This window comes from Natrix helvetica (assembly GCF_964273705.1).
Source record: "Natrix helvetica genome assembly, chromosome: 5".
In the NCBI taxonomy this organism is placed as follows: Eukaryota; Metazoa; Chordata; class Lepidosauria; order Squamata; family Natricidae; genus Natrix; species Natrix helvetica.
In genome coordinates, this window is record NC_138551.1 from 26,539,127 (window position 1) to 26,563,222 (window position 24,096).

The 24,096-nt window shown below is 37.6% G+C and overlaps 2 protein-coding genes across 7 annotated transcripts in view; one reads left to right on the plus strand and one right to left on the minus strand.

The window, feature by feature from the left end:
* The window catches only part of VEPH1 (ventricular zone expressed PH domain containing 1), a 153,802-nt gene that overhangs the window by 28,293 nt on the left and 101,413 nt on the right, over positions 1–24,096 (plus strand). For 5 of the 6 annotated variants that reach the window (XM_081956339.1, XM_081956335.1, XM_081956337.1 and 2 more), the window contains exon 5: positions 18,080–18,246. In XM_081956339.1, the coding sequence (XP_081812465.1) occupies positions 18,080–18,246 (167 nt within the window). Of the gene's footprint in view, positions 1–9,689; positions 9,824–18,079; positions 18,247–24,096 lie in introns of those variants that run through there. The other variant, XM_081956340.1, reaches the window with a different exon arrangement.
* On the minus strand, positions 1,472–10,923 carry PTX3 (pentraxin 3). Its single transcript, XM_081956345.1, has 3 exons — positions 10,355–10,923; positions 9,511–10,050; positions 1,472–4,766 (listed from the first exon to the last, which is right to left on the minus strand). Exons 1-3 carry the CDS (start codon positions 10,485–10,487, stop codon positions 4,147–4,149), a joined length of 1,293 nt encoding a protein of 430 aa, XP_081812471.1. The 5' UTR covers positions 10,488–10,923; the 3' UTR covers positions 1,472–4,146.

Genomic DNA, 24,096 nt, shown 5'->3' on the forward strand with positions numbered 1-24,096 from the left:
GCAAGGTCTTGGTGTAATTCCAATTCTCATCAAACCCCGGAATTACACCAAGTAAAAAGTAAAACTTTGAAACTTTCCTCCAGAGTCACGTTCTCCAATCAGCTCACAGTCCACTGTCCGGTGACTCCAAACTCCACCTTCAGCCATCTGCCGGCACATTCTCTATTCCCAGGGGAAAGAATGCAACCTAGCCATAACATCCCCGCTTATCTCTGCAACCCCCCTTCCTACTGCTAGAATGCGGTGAGCCTGAAGCTGCGTTAGATCCCCTTATAGAATAGCACTAGCACTTAGACTTATATACTGCTTCATAGTGTTTTTTACAGTCCTATCTAAGCGGTTTGCAGAGTCAGCATATTGCCCCCAACAATCTGGGTCCTCATTTTACCCACCTCGGAAGAATGGAAGGCTGAGTCAACCTTAAGCCTGGTGAGATTTGAACTGCCGAACTGCAGCTAGCAGTCAGCTGAAGTAGGCTGCAGTACCACACTCTAACCATCGCGCCACCTCGGCTCTTATACCTAGAATACCTAGAAAAAACTTAGGAAAAGAATAAGAAACGACTACAATAAAACATGGCTACGCATATGTCAGCTTCAGGGTCGACAATAATATTCAGAAGAGACTTGGGATTCTACCTGATTCCTTGGGTGGGCAAGTAAAGTACCTGAGAGGTTCTGTTATTATGGCCCATCTCAATAAAGTATAATTCTAGTCTTTCTGGGGAATCTCTTTCCTGATGTAGTCAACCCAAAGGACTCTCACAGCATTTCACTTTGAAACTTTCATCCTTTTTTCAACAAAAAAGAATTACTGTGGAGAGTCTGTTATCCATAGTCATTCTGGTTGAGAGATTACGAAAACTAAAATTGAATATATCTGAAGGCACCAGTGTTTTGGAGATGCCTGTATCATTTAACTACTAATCTATTTCAGTAAAATGCTTTATCCATTCAGTTTGGAGATCTTGGTAATTTTGCAATAATCTGTGGTATTTATCTTTCTATATCTTTGATTGATTTTTTAAAAAAACTGGTATTTATTTTTGGTTCAACTCAAGGCAATACCTAGCGTTGCCACTTCTATTTTCTCCACAATAAGAATCCTATGTGGTTGATTGGGCATAGAGAGGGTGACTGATCTAAAGACACACAGCCAACTTTCATGCTTAAGGGAAGACTATTGTATTGTTTTTCAAGAATAACTTTTGGTATAACAAATGCTAAAATGCTACTGTAACTCCTTCACAATCTTTAGTGTTCCTGGCTGTGGCACCTATTTGTTTTGAGATTGTTCTGCTTTTAGAGACATGATTTTCGTAGAAATTAAACAGAAAAGAGCCCTCTTACGTTCTGACTTAGTGCTTGCATTGTATTCTGAACACCCTAAAGAAAATGATATGTAATATCAATCTGATAAAGTATTTTTTTTATTTACAGCTCAATTTTATAAAAAAATAGTTTCAATAAAGTCAATACAAAATCAGTTTATTTTACAATATAATACAGCTATGTTAATTTCAAATCAGAAAACTGCAGTCATCCTAAATGCAAGGTAGTCTTCCGGTATTAAAAGTTCCTTGGACAAATTGCTAACTTTATGAAGATGTATATACTAGTTATAAAAACAGAAAAAAGTTATTGTTTCATAATATTTAAATAGTTCAGTTGCAAAATTCACATTAAAAAAACCTACAAACAAGAGGGTTCCATAAGACAGCACAGCTTCCTTCATCTTCACTTCTTCATTGTATCTTTGTCTTAATATTTAACATAAGCTTAAATTGTACTCAATTCTTACAGTAGTTTCTTGCTAATTGTTGATCTAGAGCTCTTAGCACTTTAAATGTCTTTTTCTGCAGTTTTAATACAACTGCTTTTTCATTTGATACCTGGTTGATTGGCTATCATCACTAATTTCTAGAACAGTCAATTTTGAAATATATTCTACTCATATTTATGCCATTCTCATAGTTATGCCATTCTATACTACCACTCTGTAATGCTATTATTAGTTTCTATCTTTCCATTTCCCTGTAGTCTCATTTGTTTCTTTTAGATCTCTTGAAAAGTTCTACTTTAACTGAGATTTATTAGTTATTTTTCTGATCATCTTTTAAAAGGCTTTCCTTTTTCCTTGTTAATTTCATGTATTACTGACTCTGATATCTTTCCTTATCTTTTCTTCCTGAAAGTTTGGGTTTTAACTATAGTGCATCCTTCTTTTTGACCAATGCTTTCATCATTTATCTGTCCCTAGCTTATCATGGTAGCTTGTTTGGAAAGCCACTCAAACTTTTCTGACCTGAAATTAGGGGAAAAGTTTCTTCCACTTCAGTTTCCATAGTGCCTCTTATCTAGTTCCACAATTCCTCAGATACTCTCTTGCAAAAATTAATTATATTGATTTGTTCTCTGTTTTGATTTTATATACTGACTATATGTCTCCAAATCCAATCTTACCCATTTTTTTAAAAAAAATATTTATGCCATGTATTTGACCATATGAATTTGACATAGTATAATGTGTTCTATAATATACACTTGGAAGGGATCTAGCTGATTGGATTGCAATTATTTTTCTTATATTATAACAAATTTTATTCTGATGTTGTCTATCTAATGATGTCCATGCATTATTTGAAGCATGCATTGGCAATGAACAAAGAATTGTCTTTGCAAAAACTATATTAAACTACTTATTGTATCATTGTGTTTAACAAACTATGTACCAGACATACTGCAGTATTTTCTGCTGTTACATTTAGCACCTCTTGCAAATTACTATAGATTTCCTTAATATCTTCATTTGTGTTTGAAATAGCAGCATACATTTGTACAACGATGATGTTCTCCCAATGAATATATGCTAATTCTAATAAATATGAACCTATTGTTTATTGGTTCACAGCCTGTACAAACTTAGTGATATTCTTTTGGGGTGTCATTGTCATTCCATCTCTTTGCATGAATTTATGCTCTGAATAATATATCACATTATCATCTGAACTGAGGTGATCTATTGCAGTCTACCAATGTTCACTGATTCAGAAAATATCTAACTTGGCATGCTTCAATTTCATTTTAATAGTTTCAAGATTTGTTTGATTCGAACTTATTACAATGTCTTATTTGTCTTTGTCAAAGATAAACTTGTTTTTCAGTTTTGACTTCAACAATGACCAGACTTTTTGGTCAATTTGGTTTTGCCATATCCTCATCTATAGAGCTACTAGTGAAAATTCATCTTTCTTTGCAGTAGCTAGGTTTCCCCCCCACAAAAAAACCCTATTGTCTAGCAACCAAAATTGCCTAAAGGATTTGACCCATCTTCATATAATTTCCTTGGCAACAATCCAGAAATGATTTATTACTGCTTTCTTCTAGATTTCATTTTGACATTTTCTAACTTTCCTCAGATCTGCAGAATGCTTCAACTCCATTATAGATTACTTATAGCGTCACACCTCTCCTTAAATTTTATCAACAAGGATAATCCTACCAGGAGCTCCTGCTAGCAACATTTTCAAAATCATTACAGCTATTGAACCTTCTCATCATGATAGGTGCTAATCGTGTATAATTCAGAGTATATTCAAAAATATTTTTGGGGTATGATTAAGATACGTGCTTAGAGAATGTTGGATCCATATAGCAGTCTAGATCAGCATGCTTACATGCTGACTCTTAAGAAGATATATTTAAGAGCCTATATTTTAGCTTTCATATGGTAGCAATTTTAAATTATGCCCTACAACATGATTTCTCTATGAATGAGATTTCATGTGGATAAAATTCATCTTACTGGCTTAGCAAGTACTTGTTCTGAAAGCAGCTATACCCATTAGTGGAGAGCTATCTCCCACTTATGATAGCACTGTTCTTTTTTACGGAATCTGGAGAGCAGAGATGTTGGCTTATAGTAGCAGCCATGGCAGTCATCCAAGGGCTTCTTGCCATGTGAAGCCTCATTCAGAGTTTCTTATGTGAAGCAGAGATAACTGGCTTCTGACTGTTCTTTATACCTCTGTTCTTCCTATGGAAACTGTATCACGGACCAATTCTAAATATATGTGTATATATATTCAGATTTTATAAGTTCTGTTTATTGGTTTGATTTTTATATAGAGTTTTGAAGAACATCAATTCAGGGGCTAAAAACATACTGAGCCCCTCCATGAGGCAAAATCTCTGTTACTCCCCAGCCCACTATGTTGCCACGGTTGTTACAGGCATCTTCTTCAGATTGTCTTTTTATCTCTTTGTCACTGAGGATTCGGTCCCAAATATTAAAGCCAGTTATTTTTCCAGAAAAAGCTAAAGATTCATTGAACCCGCCTCCAACACAGCAGCCATTCTTTTCCTGGCCAATCTGCAAAATTCCACCATCTGGGATGATGTGGTCTTCAGATATTTCAGAAGAGGTGACCACAACCTTTCCATTTATCAATAAAGATATGGTTCCATTGGCTGAACCCCAAGTACTGCAGATGTGAGTCCACTCTCCGGAAGAAATGGCCTTTGGGGCAGATATCTTGTTGAAATTATTTTTTATGGCAAGAACCACAGAGTCATAGTTCAGATAAAGCTGAATTTCATAGGGATTGTTCTTTGTTCCATATGAGAATACAATAGTTTTGTCCAGTGCTTCAGTTACCTTAACCCATGTGCAGGCAGTGAAGGAGAAGAGTGCCATCTCATCAGTTGGATGAACGCTCACGAAGATCTTTTTAGAACGCATTGGAAATAAAATAACTGTTTCACAACCTGTAAGAACAACAGAACGTAATTGTTATCAATTATATTGAAGGCTCATGCATATTTGGGATAATCGTAATGTAATATAATTCTAAGTATCAGTTAAATTAGGTTATTTAATCAGGCAACTGTATTATGAGTAGCAATACTCATTTGGATTTTAAGCAAATATATTCTTTTGGTATAGTGGTTAAGACAATTGTGAGTTCTAGTTCTGCCTTGGGCATAAAGCCAGTTGGATGATCTTAAGCAAGTCACTTTTTCTCAGCCCTAGGAAGAAGGCAATGGCAAACCACTTCTGAAAGTTTGCCAAATAAACTGCAGGGACAAGTCTATGCAGTTGCCATGAGTCAGCACTGATTTGAAGGGACCCCCCCCCACAAAAAAAATGCCCACATACTCCATAACCTTCAAAAAGGGAAGGGAGCACTAAGAATCTGAGATCATCTCATAATGAATTAGATAATCCTCTGTTCATCAAGAATTTATATTGTGATGCAGTAATTGAAAAATAATTTCAAATAATGTTACATGTAATCTCTTGCTGATATCTCTTTCAGCAAACCCCCAGGTGCTTCCCATAGGTTTTCCTCATTTACTTTTCATAATTTTTTGGGAGATCCATCTCCATGTGGGGGTGGAGTGGTAGAGAAACCTTTTGTCTCTCATTTTCACTCAGAAACATTTTTACACATGATGTGCAAAGATTTTGGCCAATTCAAAAATTACATAAACATTTTTAGACTTACTATTTGGGAAACAGCATGTTAAAGAATTGAAGTTTTCCAAAACTTGTATATTTGTTTTCTGATTATATACTATCATGAGGATTAGAATGTTTTTTTCTGATTAGCCTTTTCACCCATTAGATTTCTGACACTTTTTATTACATCAAGGAAAACAGTTTCTAAGTCTATATTTTTAAATTTATAAAATCCAGTTTATGATTATTATTACAAATTAAATGCAAAATAAACAGAAATTTGTTAGCAAAGTATTAGAGTTAAATATATCTATGGTTACAAATGAAAGTAATCTAATTGTTTTATCTGTGGGCTACATGCACCTATATATCTGTTTAAATTCAGCATGTAGAAATAAGGAAGGAGAACTTTATCAGTGGAATAATTTATAGAGTATGTTTATAAAGTATCTCAACATATATTGATGTTTATCAGAGTGTTACAGTAAATCCTTGGCTATTTTAACAGAAAAAATACTTTTATATCATTATCTTATGCTACTCTAAAGTGAGAGGTTACACATTTTCATGGATTGAAAACTCATGGTCTAGAATGAATTTTCCATGTTGTAATCTACCTTTTTGTTAAAAAGACACAATTGTACAAAAATAATAAGTAAGGACCTATAGGATAAACCATTTGAAGCGATACAAAACATAAATTTTATTGAATTATAGTTAGACTTTCTGTGCTTGCTTACTTATTTCCCACCTTTGTTATTTTTACAAATAACTCAAGGCAGCAAATATATCCAACATACCTTCCTCCTCCTATTTTCCCTACAACAATCCTGTGAGGTAGGTTAGGCTGCAATAGGGTGAATGGCCCAAAGTCGCCCAGGTGGCTTTCACGGTCATGGCGGGACTTGAACTCAGCTGACAATTTCAAATATTTTAATAAATGTATGAGAGAGCAATTACAGGAAATTGAGATACAGTATGATGAATAATCAACAAACACCACATTTTAGATTCTTTGAACTTGAAGTGAAACGAATATTGAAATCACAGCTGCAATAATTAGTATACTTTTTCCTATTTTCTCATGCTGTGCTGGTGTCATATGCTTTGAGTTCTAAGAATGTTAAAATGCTTTGACCACTGAGAATAGGGGCAACGGGTCATGAAAATCTGCAGGAATACTTCTTCAAAGGGCAAAGAGCTGTGTGTAGTGACATGGCTTTTTAATTATCAAAATTTCTAACTTTATTATCAAGGGTAGACAAAATGAAAACCAGCTTTATAAGTCACCAACAATAGTGTGATCACAAAAACCCTTAAGAATCAACCTGGCAGAAATCCAAAATATGTGAGAAATCAAAACCAGTTGCTGAGAACTCTTTTGGAAAAAAAAAAGGAAAGATTTCCAGAGGGATCTGTGGAATCGTTTTTATAAAGTCAGTCTTTTTGTTCTTAATCAAATTATGAATGTCCTCCCCCTTGTCAAAACAAATAGAACTGAGTGATATCATTGGCCAGAACGTGGTAAATTAAGAACAGGTCCTGCAAATTTGGTGGAGTTATGTTGGACTTAGCACTTCATAGATTAGTTCAATTGCACCATGGATTTTCCTCCAGATTTTAGAAAAGAGCAATCTTTTTGTCCTGCTCCTCCCTCTCTTCTGTAGCTGCTAGTAATGGGAAACACGTGTGACATCACTCCATTGTGATTCCCTCTCTCAGGCAGTAGCCAAAGTGAAGTGGGATTGGGAAGCTTACAACAATATGACAAAGCACACCACACATTTTTTTTTTATTATGAAATGTTCTAAAGGGAAGGGAAGAGCAGATGGTTACTTATGCCACAGCTTTCTCATAGAAAACCAAGATAATTTTTAGCCTGGCGGCTGCTAGCACTCTCAAACAAAAGAAATTTAACTATTCCATTCTTAACTCTCTGGTGGACTTTTTTTTTTTTTTTGGTAAAAGCAAATATTAGAAAATTAGGATGGGGAAGAAATAGACATTCAAAGATGACATTCTCTGAACTTCCCATTAACACCATTGTCAAATTTTGAGAGCATAATGCAAAACATTGTGGGAAGCACCCAAGAGTAAAAGTGGGTACTTTAGTAAAATATTTGCAAAAGAAATACTCAATGAATTACTTTGACATGAATATAACACAATGACACAATAACAGAGTTGGAAGGGAACTTGGAGGTCTTCTAGTCCAACCCCCCCCCCCCCACTACTCAGGCAAAGACCCTATACCATTTCGGATTAATGGTTGTCCAATCTCTTCTTAAAAACCTCCAGTGTGGGAGCACTCACAACTTCTGTAGGCAAGTTGTTCCACTAATTAATTGTTCTAATTGTCAGGAAATTTATCCTTCGTTCTGGATTTGTTTTCTCCTTGATTAGTTTTAATATATAGTTATAGTATATAGTTTTATATATTATTTATCATAAGTAATAATGTATAGTTATTAAGATTATTTGATGTATCAATTCTAGATATCTCAGCAAAACAAATGGTTGATCAAGAAGTATATTGTTAGCAATTTCCTATCCTCCCCATTAAAATCACTCAGGATCCATCATGAGTTTCTATAACTCCTTAGAGACAGAGGTGGCCTTTCAGAAAAAACAGTAACAGTATTTTTAAGCACAGCTTTTTGATGTGACTTTACATTTGGAAAATTAATCAGTGTGAGCACTAGTGGATTTATCTATGTCATGCTTTTGCCCACGTGCTTCTTCAAACGTATATATTCTTATCTTGTTCATTTTGTAACATTTTTCTGGAACAGTTGTTAATTAATGGAACTTAAAATTACTACCCCAAATTAGGATGCTTGTCAATATAGGACTTTCCTCTTTTCACATACATTTGAAAGGGCCTCTAGATAGTGACTGTGATTCTTACAAACCTTTTGGACTAATGAACAGACAATACATATCATGAGATATTTAACCATCTGCTTATTTCTCAATACCACTATATTTTTATAAAATAAAAGCAGTGATTAGAAATCATTGGCAGCTGTTGCTTTAGAGATCACTAATCAGTGTATGGAATGTCACAGAATAGCAGGAATTGTAAGTGTGGCAAACTCTTCTTTTGTGTGGTTAAGTACATGAGGCCTTTGTCATTCTTTCTATATTATACCAATAGTTATTTAAAATCAGCCTCAGAGAATATATAGGTATGAAGAAAAGAGCTGCCTTAAAAATAACAAGTTAGACTTTAAATGGGGCGGGAGAATACATTTCAAAGTTATCTAACATAAATAGTTTCATTATTTATCTTAGCATAAATCACGGCATGTCCAGATTGGGTATTAAAAGGCAACTGGAATGGTTCAGGGGAATCTTTGTGATATATGGTTGTGCAGTTGTGCTTCACAGAGTCTAAGCTATTCCACTTTCCTGAACCCCTGCGGAGGATCTGTTTATGCCCTGAAGCGTGAGAATTAAATTGATGAATAGTCTGTTGACATAATGAGTGAGCTCACAAGGTCAAATTGTGTTCAGAAGTAGCCCCTGAGGAATGCAGTGAAGGAATCAGCAGGTATGTTAGAAGAAGGCAGAGCAGAGGAACAGCCAGAAAACTGAATAGATTGGGACTGTCAATGAATTATTGTTACCGGCTCCACAAAATAAAAACAAGAATGGAAGAGAATAACTGCAAGTGACTTAGCAAAACTTTACTAAAGTTGCTTAACTAATCAGATAGATGTTTTTGGCGTTTCTATTGGCCAAGGGTAATTATTCAATGAACATATTTTAACATATTCACTGCTTCAGATATGTAGCAACATAGCTGAAGCAGTGAATACCTACAGTGACTTCCACATTATATTGTGAGTTTATATTGTTTGGCTGCTATACAATACAAGTCGAACATGCTCCCTCCCAGTTGTCTCCAAATTTATACCACCGTAATAATCCCCCCTTCTCTATAAGCAAAGCATCAGGTAAGGTGGTTAAACAAACTTATGGTCAACGTGGTTGGTTGGGAATGAATGTGTAAGGCAATGGTAACACTAGAAAAAGAATCTGACTCACCAGCTGGCAAGGAAGGCTTCGTGGTCTTCTTCTGCGATTCTTTTAGTTCAGCTTTTGTTTCCTGCAGCTCTTGCCACAGTGACTTCACCATGAAATTGCTTCCATGCATTATGTATCCGACTCTACCTTCATCTGATGAATGGCTCCGCTGATCACCCTCTTCTGTTCTCCACTGCCAGGCATGCTCAAGCTGGCTGAGTCGGTTGGAAAGATTTTGGTTTAATTGCAAAATCTCTTGGAGAATCTTTTCTTGCTTGATCTCATGAAGCATCCCAGACCTACCTCCAGAAGCTCTGCTCTTTGTTATCATCTGGTCCATTTGGCTGAAGATCTGAGTGGTTGTTTTCTCGAGATATGTGGTGCACGTGCCAGCAAAGTTTTCCACAAACTGCAGCATTTCTGCTCTCAGCGTCTGCAGCTCCACCTTAAGGATTTCATCCAGAGACTCAAGCAGCATGTTTTCCTTCATCTGGGAATTCTCAAGCATAATGAAGAGCTTGTCCCATTCTGTGTGTTCTCGCTGGCAATCACATGAAATGGCTGAAACAGAGCACATAGTAAACATTACTCTACGAACTTTATTCTTGCAAAAGAAGCTGTTTAAAGAAAGATGTATTCTAAGGCTATTTACATGCTTTCTCTGGGAAAGAAGGCAAGAGCATAAGTTAGAAATAAGAACAGAGAAATTTTCCCTGCCTCCTTTCGTGGCTAAACATGCTGAAACATTGCTATTTTTAAGTTTGCTAACTGCACATTTTGCAACAATAAGAATACTAATTCTGCTGTTAACGCAAAAGCAATTTGTTTGCAGTTAAAGACTAAGGAAGAAAGGCAAAATACTTACTTTCTTCTGTTGCAGGAATTACGCTTTCAATTTCATTATCAAAATTCAGGAAGAAGAGATCATCATACTCATCTGTGTTCTGAGTAAATGAAGAATAACAGAGAGCAAAAAACAGAATCATAAAGGGAAACATTTTTGGATAGAATTTCCCAACTGCTTCAGTCAAATTCTCAGTGTCTTAATCTCTTGCAAGACTGGAGCAGAGATGATTCCTAGAGAGAAAGCCCTTAAATAATACTGAGGGGGGAATGCCTGAGCTTGAATGAATGAGTAATTCTAGTCCTGGAGCTGTAAGAGGAGTGCTTCTGGTTATTATTAATTTTTTGGGATGGGAACTGTAAGGAAGGGGGAGGTATGGAGATTGCACAATCCTGAACCTTGTTAAGTCTGAAATGGGAGTGGATTAGTAAGGAGTGAAAGGGGGAAAAATGATGGAAAGTCTGTTCTTGCAAATTGCAGAGCTCTTTGGAGGCTAGTTGTTTTTTTTTTAATGTCATGAATTTTAATGAAAAACAAAAATAAAATGTCCATTTTAAAGAAAGGTGAATATAAGAGATTCTATTGTTATAACTGAAAAGTACATAAACTCCAATTATTGTTTGCATTCATTTGTAAAATTTATTCATTGTTATTGGATATACTGCTGCAGAACTTGGTTTTGGGAATCATTTGTATTATTAAAGCATGTACAATATTAGGATAGGAGACCCATTTTGAAAAGAAAAAAATATATATGTTACATTTTTAGCTTTGGTAAGCCACACACACACACACACACACACACACATGCACACACACAGAGACACACAAACACACACCCTTTACAAAATTTGACTGGATCAATCTCCCATTCTCCCAGAATAGTCTTTTTTATACATTGATCTTGAATACCTCTAGAAAGTATCCTATGCAAATAAAGATGCCCTTCTGTTTGAGTAATAATTTTTAATTCATATCCTGGATATCATTAGCCCCAAAATTGTATTTACTGGTACTATGCCTGGTCAAAGTGGAGCTTAAGAAACAGAATTTCTAAAGATATGACATGCTCACCCACCAGAACTTTCTTCTGTAAATTATGTAAGAATCAGAATATTATGTGAAATATGACGTCACTTAATCAACTGGAATTAACTACCTCTTCTTTTACTATCTACATTTCTGACTTTAGAGTTGAATATGATAAATGCTTTGTGGTTGTCTTTCAAAACTGCAATTCCATGTTTCATCCTTCTTTCTCTCCCTATCAATATTTGATAAAATAAAGTAGATGATACTGGGGCTGTAAACAGTCAATGAAATAAAGGGGAAGAATCCTGTTAACCACTTATTAAATATGTGTGGAAAGGAGTACTTGCAATAAGATAATCCTATTACTGCTTTTTAACAGTAGCCAAAGGAGTTACAGCTTTGGCCCATCATGAATGCTTATACAGTGATTGAGTTAATGTGTCAAAATTAATGGTGGGTGCACTGCACTAATACCCTTTCCAATTGCAGGGCTTTTAATCTCCCCAAGTGATGAGATGAACAGAACAGAACAGAACAAAATTAGTTAGAAGGGACATTAGAGGTCTGCTATCCCAACCCCCTGTTCAAGCAGGAAACCGTATACTAGTGATGGCGAACCTATGGCACGCGTGCCACAAGTGGCACGCTGAGCCATTTGTCAGGGCACACGAGGCGCTGCCCTGTCAGCTGGCCAGGGCGCATGCGCGCCTTGGCCAGCTGAGTTCACTTTTTTAAAAGCTATTTTTCGCCTTCCCCAGGCTCCAGAGGCTTTATAGGAGCCTGGGGCGGGTGAAAAGAGCCCCCCGCCCCCCGCCCCCCCAGAGGCTTCAGGGACCGTCCAGAAGCTTCCCTGAAGCCTTCGGAACGCTTAAAACCACCCTCCGAGCAAACCGGAAATCACTTCCGGTTTGCTCGGAGGGTGGTTTTAAGCGCTCCGAAGGCGTCAGAGAAGCCTCCGGACGGTTCCTGAAGCCTTCGGAACGCTTAAAACAACCCGCCGAGCAACCCGGAAGTGATTTCCGGTTCGCTCGGAGGGTGGTTTTAAGCATTCCGAAGGCTTCAGGGAAGCCTCCGGACGGTCCCTGAAGCCTTCGGAACGCTTAAAACGACCCGCCGAGCAACCCGGAAGTCACTTCCGGTTTGCTCGGAGGGTGGTTTTAAGCATTCCAAAGGCGTCAGGGAAGCCTCCGGACGGTCCCTGAAGCCTTCGGAATGCTTAAAACGACCCGCCGAGCAACCCGGAAGTCACTTCCGGTTTGCTCGGAGGATGGTTTTAAGCATTCTGAAGGCTTCAGGGAAGCCTCCGGACGGTCCCTGAAGCCTCCAGAGGGCCTCCGGGGGAGGGAAGCTCTTTTTGCCCTCCCCAGGCTCCTATAAAGCCTCTGGAGCCTGGGTAGGGCGAAAAAAGCATGTAAAAAAGGGGGCTCGTACGTTGTGTGCACATGCGCACTGGGTGGTCGCGCGTTGCGTTATGGGTGCAGCACGCCCACACATGACCCCCTGCACTCCCCCCACTTGTGGCACGCGAGCCAAAAATGGTTCGCCATCGCTGCCCTATACTGCGTGCTGAAAGTGTGCATGTGTGCGTGCTGTTGTGTGTCTCTGTGTGCTGTTTTGCGCATGCATGCACTGTTGCATGAGCACACACCCATAATGCAGTGAATGCATGATACCTCCTGCATACCCCCCATGCATGCACACATGACACCCCTGCGTGTGCCCTACCCCCGTGCATGCACCCTGGACCCCGTGCATACCCACATGACCCCTGCATGCACTCCACACATATGCATGCGACCCCTCTGCTCTTCACAACGCATGTCTTCCATATCCCCCCCCGCACATGCACACAGAGACCCCAAAATCAGCTGGTCTGTGGGAGGCAAGTGTGCATGCGCGATGGAGCTGAGCTGCGATGACAGCTCGCATGCCCAAAGAGAGGGCTCTGCATGCCACCCGTGGCACACGTGCCATAGGTTCGCCATCATGGCCCTATACTATTTGAGACAAGTGACTGCCCAGTCTCTTAAAAGCCTCCAGTGATGGAGCACTTACAACTTCTGAAGACATCCCATTCCACTGGTTTATTCTTCTCACTCTCAGGAAATTTCTCCTTAATTCCTGCTTGGTTCTCTCCTTGATTAGTTTCCAAACATTGCCTCTTGTCTTGCTTTCAGGTGCTTTGGAAAATAGGTTCACCCCCCTCTTCTTTGTGACACCCCCTCAAATATTGGAACAGTGCTATCATGTCCCCTTAATCCTTTTCCTCCCCGCTAGGCTAGACATACCCAATTCCTGCAACCATTCTTCATATGTTTTAGCCTACAGCCCCCTGGAGAATGGGCAGCTCTATGAATTTGATAAATAAATATGACTGGGTTTTAATAAAAGCAAGAGTCAAATGGTCTTCTTTTGATAACAGAATGGTCCACTGGGAATTCATTCATTCATCCATCCATCCATCCATTCATTCATTCATTTAATTTCTATAGCCACCCAATCAGCAAACAACTCTGTGTGTGGTTCACAACTGAGAATGCTGATATGTCATTAAATAACATCTTTCTTGCTGGTACAAATAGCCACTGTGAAATAATGCCATTTGATTACTTTGCAGAATTTCCAGAGACACTTTTCCAGACTTATTTTTGATGTGTGGATGAAAAATGTGTGAATGAAATAACTTCCTACCTGAGTGCATTCAACTCAGCATTCCAAAGATGGGTTCACCTCATAACTCCTTTGAACTCATAGCATGTTTTGTCACACTTTTATTTATGTAAATCCTGGATTAAAGAGTAGAAATGAAGATACAGTAAGAGCTTCAGAGGAGCAAATTTTGTTAGGGTAGATGAGAGGAAAATTACTTAGCATTAATTTCTTTTCCTTAGCCCAGTTATTCCCAGGTAACTCAGGACTGCCCATGTCTGCTAGTTACCTAAGAGAATTTGCACATGTTAAACGCATTGGCATGATTGATGCAATGTCTGTTTTGGTTTTGATTCATCATTCAAAATGCTGCTCATTTGTATTCTTAAGCTAGCATCACACAGTGCATGACCAGTAGTTGACCATATTCCAAAGGATGAAATATGATTTCAAAAGTTTAAACACTTCCCTGAAAAGGTTTGGCCCATATTTTATTTTACAAAATAAAGTTCCTTCCAGTTTTAGTCTTATGTTTTCACAAATCAATAATACTGTACGGGTGACAACTTTACAAAAATATATCTAAGTTGACCTGCCAGCCAGTAATTGATCATCATTGTGCCAAAATATACAAAGTATGAACTTGAAACCAATCCTGATGGTGTGCTGGGTAAACAACATGGCAAAATTTGGTGGTATGAAAGTACCTTTTATGTGCTAACATCAATAGAAACCATCCAGCTTTAAGCAGCAGACTGAGGGTGCCTCATTCATAACTCATTTCACCAAAAATTTCCCTCTGGAATAATCTATTAGCCAACTTTTACTTCATACCTTTTAATTCATAAGGCCCAACTGTTTCCCAAGTTTCATACAAAAAGACATCTCTTGTTTTAGGAGTGAACATCTGCTTAAATGCTGTAGAAATAATAAGATTGGAAACCCCAGGATTTGCTTTTCTATTAGCAGTGGGAATGAAAAGCATCATTAATTTAAAAGCAATCTGGAGGTTTTGGTAACATGGCTGAATAATGCTAATATCAAAGCTTAATCTCTGGTATGTTCCTTTCTAGTCGGACTTAAAAGGTTCCTTATCTGGAGATTTAAAGCAGGAATGTATCTATTAGAGGCCTGGCAGCCAAATTCTTCTATTCAGAGCTTAACATACAGGCATGTTTAGTTCTGCCATGTGTCTGGAAGCTTCATCTTAACTTCATCAGAAGAATCCTGTATCTGGCCTAAGGTCAGTGTAGCTGACTTGTTCTGATGCAGAAAATACTTGATTAGGCATATGAGGCAATCCAGCCCCGTCTTCTGCTGACTCAAAACATTCTTAGACTAAATACTTTGATGATATCATGCCAGGCCATTGCAGAGAAACAATGTGGAAGAAAAGGATGTGGGTTTACAATGTATATTTTCATAGAATTGTTTAAAGAAAATTGTTTTAGTTTGTGCGGGTTACTTTAATGCTTGGATTTGGTTTTACTTTGGCTATTTCTGGCTTTTATTAGTTATGTGTTTGTCGCACTGAATATATTATTATTGATATTTTATACATAGCCTTGAGAGGGCTCTTTTGCATCAGAAGGCCATCTGAAGCATCTGCAAATAAATATGTAAATATTTATTGATTATATTTTATAGATGATTTATTGATTATATTATATAGATGATTAGGGGACTGGAGACTAAAACATATAAAGAACGGTTGCAGGAACTGGGTATATTTAGCTTAAGAGAAAGAAGGACTAGGGGAGACATGATAGCAGTGTTCCAATATCTCAGAGGTTGCCACAAAGAAGAGGGAGTCAAACTATTCTCCAAAGCACCCGAGGGTAGAACAAGAAGCAATGGGTGGAAACTAAGGAGAGAAGCAACTTAGAACTGAGGAGAAATTTCCTGACAGTTAGAACAATTAATCAGTGGAACAGCTTGCCTCCAGAAGTTGTGAATGCCCCAACACTGGAAGTCTTTAAGAAGATGTTGGATAGCCATTTGTCTGAAACGGTATAGGGTTTCCTGCCTAGGCAGGGGTTGGACTAGAAGACCTCCAAGGTCCCTTCCAACTCTACTATTGTATTGTATTATTGTATTATCGTATTTTTAAAGGGCTGCAAAACAGAAAATATTATCCTTAACTCCAGAGTGTGTTAAAACAATGGCAATATAATGTAAATTACAGCCATCTCAATCCCAATCATAAGGAATGATAATCATAAAAGAAAGCCTGCTGAATCAGACCAAAGACTCGTTTACTCCAACATTTGTTTTCCACTCTAATCTGTCCCTACGTTTCCAAGAAAATTATGAAGAGGCCATGAGAATAATGCCCTTATCCACTATTCATTCTACAACTCTGCCAGCAATCAGTATTCAGAGACATATTAAACAGAATAGCAGAGTTGGAAGGGACCTTGGAGGTCTTCTAGTCCAACCCCCTGCTTAGGCAGGAAACCCTACATCACTTCAGACAAATGGTTATCCAACATCTTCTTTAAAAATTTCAAAAAGTTCTTGTATGTGTGCATATCATTCTGCTGCCCTCCCAGTTATGTGATATTTAACTGACATAGTTTGATGAATCTGCATTGTCAATATTTGTGAACCAACATAAACTTAAAAAGAAACATTACTAACTCTTTTCATACCAGAAGGAAAGATTATGTTTCTGAATGCTGGTCACCTCCTCCAAACTTATTCCACAGTTTACAATTGCAAAAGCAGCTTAAGGTAAAGATAAGACAGTGAGGAACAAATCTCTCACTTGAAATGGATGTTGGGATCCCACTAGTAAATAAACTGAAAAAATGTGAGTAAATCTACTAACATTACTAATGTCTACTGTCATTTTTTAAGACCAAGATTAAAGTAAGCAGTATTTTATGTCAAAGACATGGTGAATAATGATTGTTAGTTCATATCTGTTTGATGAGAAACTGCTGCATCTACATGATTCTCAGACAGGAGTGCTAATTCGAAAGTGACATCATCTAGAAGTAACGGTTTTAAATTTATTACAAAATGCTGATATAGTATGTATGCATAAATATGTATTTGTGGATGTAAATATATATGCATGTGTGTGTATGTGTGTACGTGCGCATATGTGGGCATATGTGTATGGGGGAGGGAGGAGGCATTCCAGGAATTTGGGTGGAAAGTTCAGTAACAACTGATGTTTCTATTAAAAAGGCTGAAATTTTGCTATCCTATAGCCGATGAGTAACCTGGTTTAAAATAATAGAAAGCACAGAAGTCCAATGAATATTTTTTTTGCTAGAAAGTAAGTCCACAGAAGATTTCAGTATGTTTTGAAGATTTAGAGAATGAAACCATGTAATATCATGATAGGCAGATGTTTTCCATATGTTGTCAGCATGGAACTTCAGTCATTCCAGAGCTAGCTTGTATGATGTTTCATGTTACAGATTTCTCTGTGAATTTGGCTTCAGTTCAGCTTGTGCATACACTTCACCAAACATTCTTCCAAAATTGTAAAACTATTTTGTCTTGTTTATTCTCTCCACCTCCACTCCCCGCATACTTTATCAGCATCTGAGCAATTGTATCCTATGCTGTTATCAGTGTATCTTTGTGTTAAATGCATAGTTATAAAATATTGCTTCCAGATTTCTCTTTAGCATAGCTTGCTTAAGTGTAATATAGGCTACTTAAATTGAAGCTGAGGTGGGATAGAGAATAGGTAGGTTACAATAGATTTTTAAAATAATTGTTTAACAGTTAGCATAACCATGTTGTTTAATATTCAATTTAAATAATATTTTAAAAAATAATGTTGGTTTATAGACAAAGCCATATTGCCTTACTTAGTCACATTCCATATTAAATAATATTTGATTTCTGTTTTTCTCTTGTCCTGCCATATGTTTTGGTGCAAACATTCGGTTCCCACAGACATCGTTCCCAGAAACCATGGGTAATAAAATCCTGATTCTGTTTTGCTTTATCTCTTCAGCTTGAGACCATTCAGAATTAAAGCCTTGTTGACAGAGAAAATAGAATAGGCTCTTTGTTATGATTCTGTTCCAATATTCTTCACAGGGAATTCCACGTTGCTCCGTGTATTGCCTTCTTTGTATGAAAAGCAGCAAGAACCTTTAAGCAACCACCTGAGAGAATTGGTAGGACTGATGCCTCATCTGGAACCATCTGAACAGCAACATCTTCTACAGCTTTTGCTAACTGTTGCAAAGAAAAAGCAGCCCAAGGTAATTTTTGTTCATTTCACATTTAGTCAACTCAAAACATGTGGCTCTTGAGTCAAAGGAGCCTGTAGTTTTGATACATCCCAGAACAATTAAACTTCTCACTAAGCCAGGATCTAAAATTCTTACCCATAACTTTTCAAGACTTCCCTCTCCAATCATGAACTTTGTATTAAGATTTGCTGAGTTTGAAAACCAATTAGACATCAGCTCCGCAAAGAGGAAAGTTCAGCACAGGCTGAATCAGTTGGCTGAATATAGAGGAGGGGTGGAAAACTATTCCCACTTTATGACTTGTGGACTTCAACTCCCAGAGTTCCTAAGCCAGCCATGCTCAGGACACTGTAGAGTGTCCTCTCTTTGGGCTTCACTTTAGCCTAGTGAATAATTATTCACTACACATTTATTATTTAGTGAATTTATTCATTGATGCACTTATTAATCTCTAATCAGGTGTCTTAATTTAACATTGGTACTTTTTTGAAATGAAGCCAAAATGGGGAAAGACAAAGCTTCAATTTCCAGAGTTGCAAACTCTAAAAGCCACTGAATTTCTTGTTTTAGTGATTTCAACAAAATATTTTCATTTCCCAATCTAATATTTAGAGCTTGGATTTTTGTGTGTGTGTGTGTGGGGCTACATCCAGTTACTAATCAGATAAAATCCTCCCTAGTTTTTATATAGTTTGTTTTAGATTAGCCATCTTAAATTTCACTCTGACTCATTGTTCATTAGAAAAATACTTATTATGCCATGTCCAGTAAAAGGAGAATCATTCCTAACCACAATGACACGCTATAAATTTATGGGAGATCAAGATCTATCCTTTGTTTCAAACTTCATTTGTCCATTAGTATCTGCTACATTGAACTCTGCATATAATAATTAGCTTTTTGGAGACTGCTGTGGAAAAAAGAGCCAATGCTTGTACATTCACAAATTCCCATTTTTTATTGGATTACGGATTGGACATAGGTAGTTCAGTTTTAACTGCCCTCTCCATGTTCATATAGTAAGAGCATGTTGAATGAGAAAGACGAATGCCATCTCAAGCACAAAATGTTTCATTCATCTGAGAATAATCAAGTGATGAAAACACCACCTGCGGATAGCCTTGCAAGGCTAAAAAATCAGAAACCTTCCAATCAGAAAGCAAAATGATTCTTTTTTTCAATCTATTTCAAAGGAATATGGTCTATGAGTTTAACATTATTGAGTCTAAACTAATACAAATTTTCTGGCAAATATATTAAAAAAACCTCAGTTTCTCCATTCATAATATTGTGTACAATAAATTGCACTGCACAAAGATAAGAGGTTTCCCAATACATTTGGCTTAATAAACCTTATTGTAACTCTTGCATAAATAAATGCAATACATGCAAATTGCTGCGATGATAATTGACATTTTGCCACTGAATTTCGATGACCAGTAAGCAGGGAAGGGCTCCAAAGCTTGCAAAATGAGGCTAAAGGTTATTCTTTTTTTTCCCCAAAAAGTTTTATTGGTTTTTTAAAACATTTATAAGGAAAAGGGTAAGTGGAATGGTATACAAATTTTGGCAGTTGCAAGTATGGCAGACGCCCCCTCCCTCCAAACTCATAAGGTACATCTATGTATAAAACATTAATACAAAATCGTATAAAATCAGCATATCACTTCTATAAAGATATTTCAATCAGCTTATATATTATAATATATAGTCTAGGTATAATTTCATTATTACTTTCGGTCTGTTTATAACAATGTGATTTTCTTACTCATTTTTGTGATCTGAGCTTTCTTAATGTTGCCCCTTCTCCCCCCGCTGGCAGAGCTCCGGCCCCTCCCGTGTCCTGTGTGACCGTTGAAAAATCTTCTGTTTTTTCTAGGATCGCTTTATTTTTTTCCATAAAGGCCTGAGCCTCTATGGGTGTATTGATTCTAATTCTTGTCTCCTCCCAGAATATCAGCATCCCTTCAGGCATCAACCATCTAAACCACACCCCTTTCTGGTATAATTTATTCGCCAATTGCGAATAATTTTTCCTTTTCTCCCTAATTTTTTTTGGGATCTGTTTCAAGATGGTTATCTCCCTGTCGTGATATGTCAATGCTTGCCCCCTTTGTACCCCCAGAATTGTGTCTCTTGTGCTTTTCCTAAGAAATTTGATATGGACCTCCCTGGGCACATTGTGTGTTCTGGCATATGCTGAGTTCACTCTATAGACCAGGTCTATCTCCCATTCCATCTGTTGTTTATCTTTGTGTATGTATTCAGCTAAGATATTAGTCATGATGTCCCTTATATTTTCCCCATCTGCTTCTATAACATTTTGAAATCTAAGATAAAAGGACATTCTCTCAAACTCTGTTTTCATTTGTTGGATATCAAGTTCTTTGTTACCCTTCTGCAAAACTTCTACCCCCCCCCTCGCCTCCGCCACCCCACCCTCCACGAGGTCCAGTCTCTGTGAGTTCTTATAAATTTGGACTTGATTCTCTTTGATTTCCTCCTTCATTTCCTTTAATTGTTTCTTAATTTCTTCCTGGCCTTGTATGAGTTGCTGAAGCATTTGTTGCAAATCCATCTCTGTACTCTTGGGTTGCATCAGTTCTGTAATCTTTGACTGTGTGGCAGGACTGGATGTTGCAGATGTCGGTGCAGAGGTAGCAAAACCAGGTTTTCCAGGTGGTGGTCTTTTTGGAGACATAGTTTATAAAACAGAGAGATCAGTCAGTGTAGAGACTGGACAGCTGAAGAAGTAGAGCAGGCAGATGAGTTCAGGAGGCAGAAGATCCAAGCAGCTGGGAGTTTCTTTAGTCAGTCTAGCAATAGAGAAAAATTTTCTCTCCAGAGGGTTCAGAAAATAGCAATCCACAAGAGATTCTTCTGGGTGGCACGGAGACAAAGACCGGAAGCCTGAGTTTTAAAGGTGGAGTCAGGTTTCAGAGTTCATGAAGACAACGGAAGTGTGCCATCTTGCCCTGCCAGCTTTGGGCTCAGAGGCATAGCAAACTTTTAAAAGTTCAGAAAATTCTCAGTTCACCCATAAATTCTGGAACTAAGTCCAATGAAAGTCACTTTTACAGGGGTGAGGCATCATTAGTTGGCTCTCCCCCCTCCTCCTTCCCCTGGGGGCGAAAGCAGAATCTTTTCAAGCCGCTTGTCCAAGGGGGGGAGAAATCCCCCTCCCTCTAGCCGCACCTCCAGCAAGAATCCGAAAGTTAAACTTTTAAAAAAAGCTGAAAAGTCCATCAGTTCAAAAGAAAGGGAATGAAGAAAGGAAGCCTCTCACCATACCGCCGCTGCTTCGTTCAAAAGTGCGTTCTCCGATCGGCATGGAGCTAGACGCTTGCGCACCCTCCAAAACTGCTCCCCGATGCCTAGAACGAGGCGGAGAAGCCCCCGCCAGCTGCCGCCGACGCCAGGACCCTCCGCGAGCCGCTCCCTCAGCAGGACGCCTCCCCGGCGTCCTGTGCCCCCCCCAGAAGCGGGGGAAGCCCACCGGGAGAGCGGGAGCAAGCAAAGGTTTGCCTGTCGCCGTAGCCGCCAGAACCGGAAGTCTCGCTAAAGGTTATTCTAACCCCTGAATTTCCCAGTCTAATAATGCAAGTGATCTCACAAGCATCATAGAGCACATTGTTCTTCCAATGTTAGCACATCCTTTATGTTGAATCATGTCCTGTAAAGGGATATTTCCTTGAATCTCAAAGTTAGACTGGTTCAGATAAGTCTGTGCTAATGAAATGACATCATTGTCTACAACCCCCAATATGTACCTCTACAAAGATAAAGATGTTTTATGATTAAAGAAAAGCAAGTAATTTTACAAGAAAGCAGAAAAGTACAAACATTTCATGTTTCATGTACAGCCAGGTCTGTTGTGTAGGCAGAAAGTGTGTGCTACCTCACATTAGACCATATGAAATACAATAGTACAAAATTATAAGATACATATATTTCAGTAGTCTTTGGGAAAAATAAAAAAGAGCGCCGGGAATTTATAAATTACAGTTGAAGGAACTTTTACAAAATATATAGCAACAGAGGGACTATAATTTCTTCCATAATTCCATTCTGACAGGACCCATTTTAGCCTTTGTTTAAACTATAGGTCATATACTTCAGCTTTCAGCATAAGTCCCATTCTTCTGTTAAAGATATTGGGGGATCTTGGAGACTTCCTTTGTATATTGTGACCTGGCATTTCAAGACCTTAAAAGAGAGAAAGAGAGTCAGATCTGGTCATCCATAAACCTAATTGAGAAGACTTAATATAACTTATTGCCTTTCAGCAGAATTTACATTACCCAGCAGCTAACAGCATGAAATCAAATAATATAATCTGTAAATAGCCCAGTGTTGCCTTACAGGGGAGCAGCATACAAATGTAATTAATAAATAATATCACTATATACTGCTTTCAATAACTTGGGGGGTGGGGGTGGGATCTGGATTCAAAGTGTGACATATAGATTTAGTCTAGCCAAAATGTTATTTGGATGTCGATGAAGTTATCATATTATGAACAGAAGTAGTTTGATATCCTGAATACCAGTTTGATCTAGGAAATCTATTTGATTTCTAGTTAATGATAGGAAAGCCATTAAAAGAAATAAGGCCAGCTGCTCTTCCTTCTGCTAATGAGAATATAGAAGGACAAATTATCCAGGTCAAGCTAGAGGCCTGTGGAATATGATGTTCAATGCTACTTGCTCAAAAGAAAGAATGCAACTTATTTCTAGAAGAAATAATTTCCTATATATCTGGCCAACCAGCAGCTAAGCAAGGTTGGCATTCACTGCTTTTTGAACAGGAAATTTCCAGATCAGAGTGGGATGTTGAAAAATCGCGCAGAACAAATCACCAGCAAAACAGTTCTAGTTCTAATTAAGACAACTGCATGGATGTATACAGGAAGTAATGAAGACTCAAAGTAGGCTTCACTTTTGAATATCTGAGGTACTCAGCTGGAATAAATATCTTGCATGCTACTGATAGGTGTCTAAAAATAGACAGGATTTTTTAAAAATCGTCTTAGAAACCATCATAAGCATAGAGCAAGAGCAGCATTTCCAAAGAGTGCCTTGCTATAAATTTAGTTTAAGCACATTTGTATTCCTTATGATCTATAAGCTGAGCTCAAAAAACCAAAAAGAGAAAATTTAGACTTTCTTGTAAGGGAAAGATATAAATTTAAATCCTCCATACTTGTTTAGGTAGATATATAATATAAATTAAGATAAACATAAGTTTCAGATTCAGATAATGGGTTAGAGTTAAATGAGCTACTTTCTCTGTTTTGTATAAATGAATGTAATTCTGTCTTAAACATCTTATTTTTCTTTCTGGGTGATGCATATGGATTTCTTGATTTAGGCATATCACACTATACATGGATTAAATGACTATCACTATCTAATGATGCATATATAATTGGTCCTAATTACAAGCAGGACTATTATTGTGATATTGAAGATTTTCTTATTAAGTTATATGTGTCTTCTGGAAAATTTAAGCCTGTACATTTAGATTTACCATGTTCTGATGGATTCTTGCAGAGTCATGCAGATTATAATCTCAGTTTTTAATCATGATATTGCAAAAACAGTACATGGGGAATTCGTAAAATAGATTTTCAGCATAGTTCCATAAATCACACCCATGCATATATGACTTCATGACCACCTTTTTCCTGTGATTGCAAAAATTCGGCTAGATTTTATTTGTTTCAATTAATGTACAGGGATGTATTTATAATTTGTCAGACTCTCAATGACCTGAATCTTAGCTGCTGTAAATATGTAACTTTCCAGTACAATACAGGTAGTCCTCGACTTATGACTATAATTGAGCGCAAAAATTCTT

Excerpts from the sequence above, each read along its gene's own strand:
- PTX3 (XM_081956345.1), bottom strand. The coding sequence starts at position 10,487 with ATGTTTCCCTTTATGATTCTGTTTTTTGCTCTCTGTTATTCTTCATTT. Across the intron at positions 10,051-10,354 it reads AATTCCTGCAACAGAAGAAA|CCATTTCATGTGATTGCCAG; the intron begins GTAAGTATTTTG and ends GCTCTGTTTCAG. Across the intron at positions 4,767-9,510 it reads GAAGCCTTCCTTGCCAGCTG|GTTGTGAAACAGTTATTTTA; the intron begins GTGAGTCAGATT and ends TTGTTCTTACAG.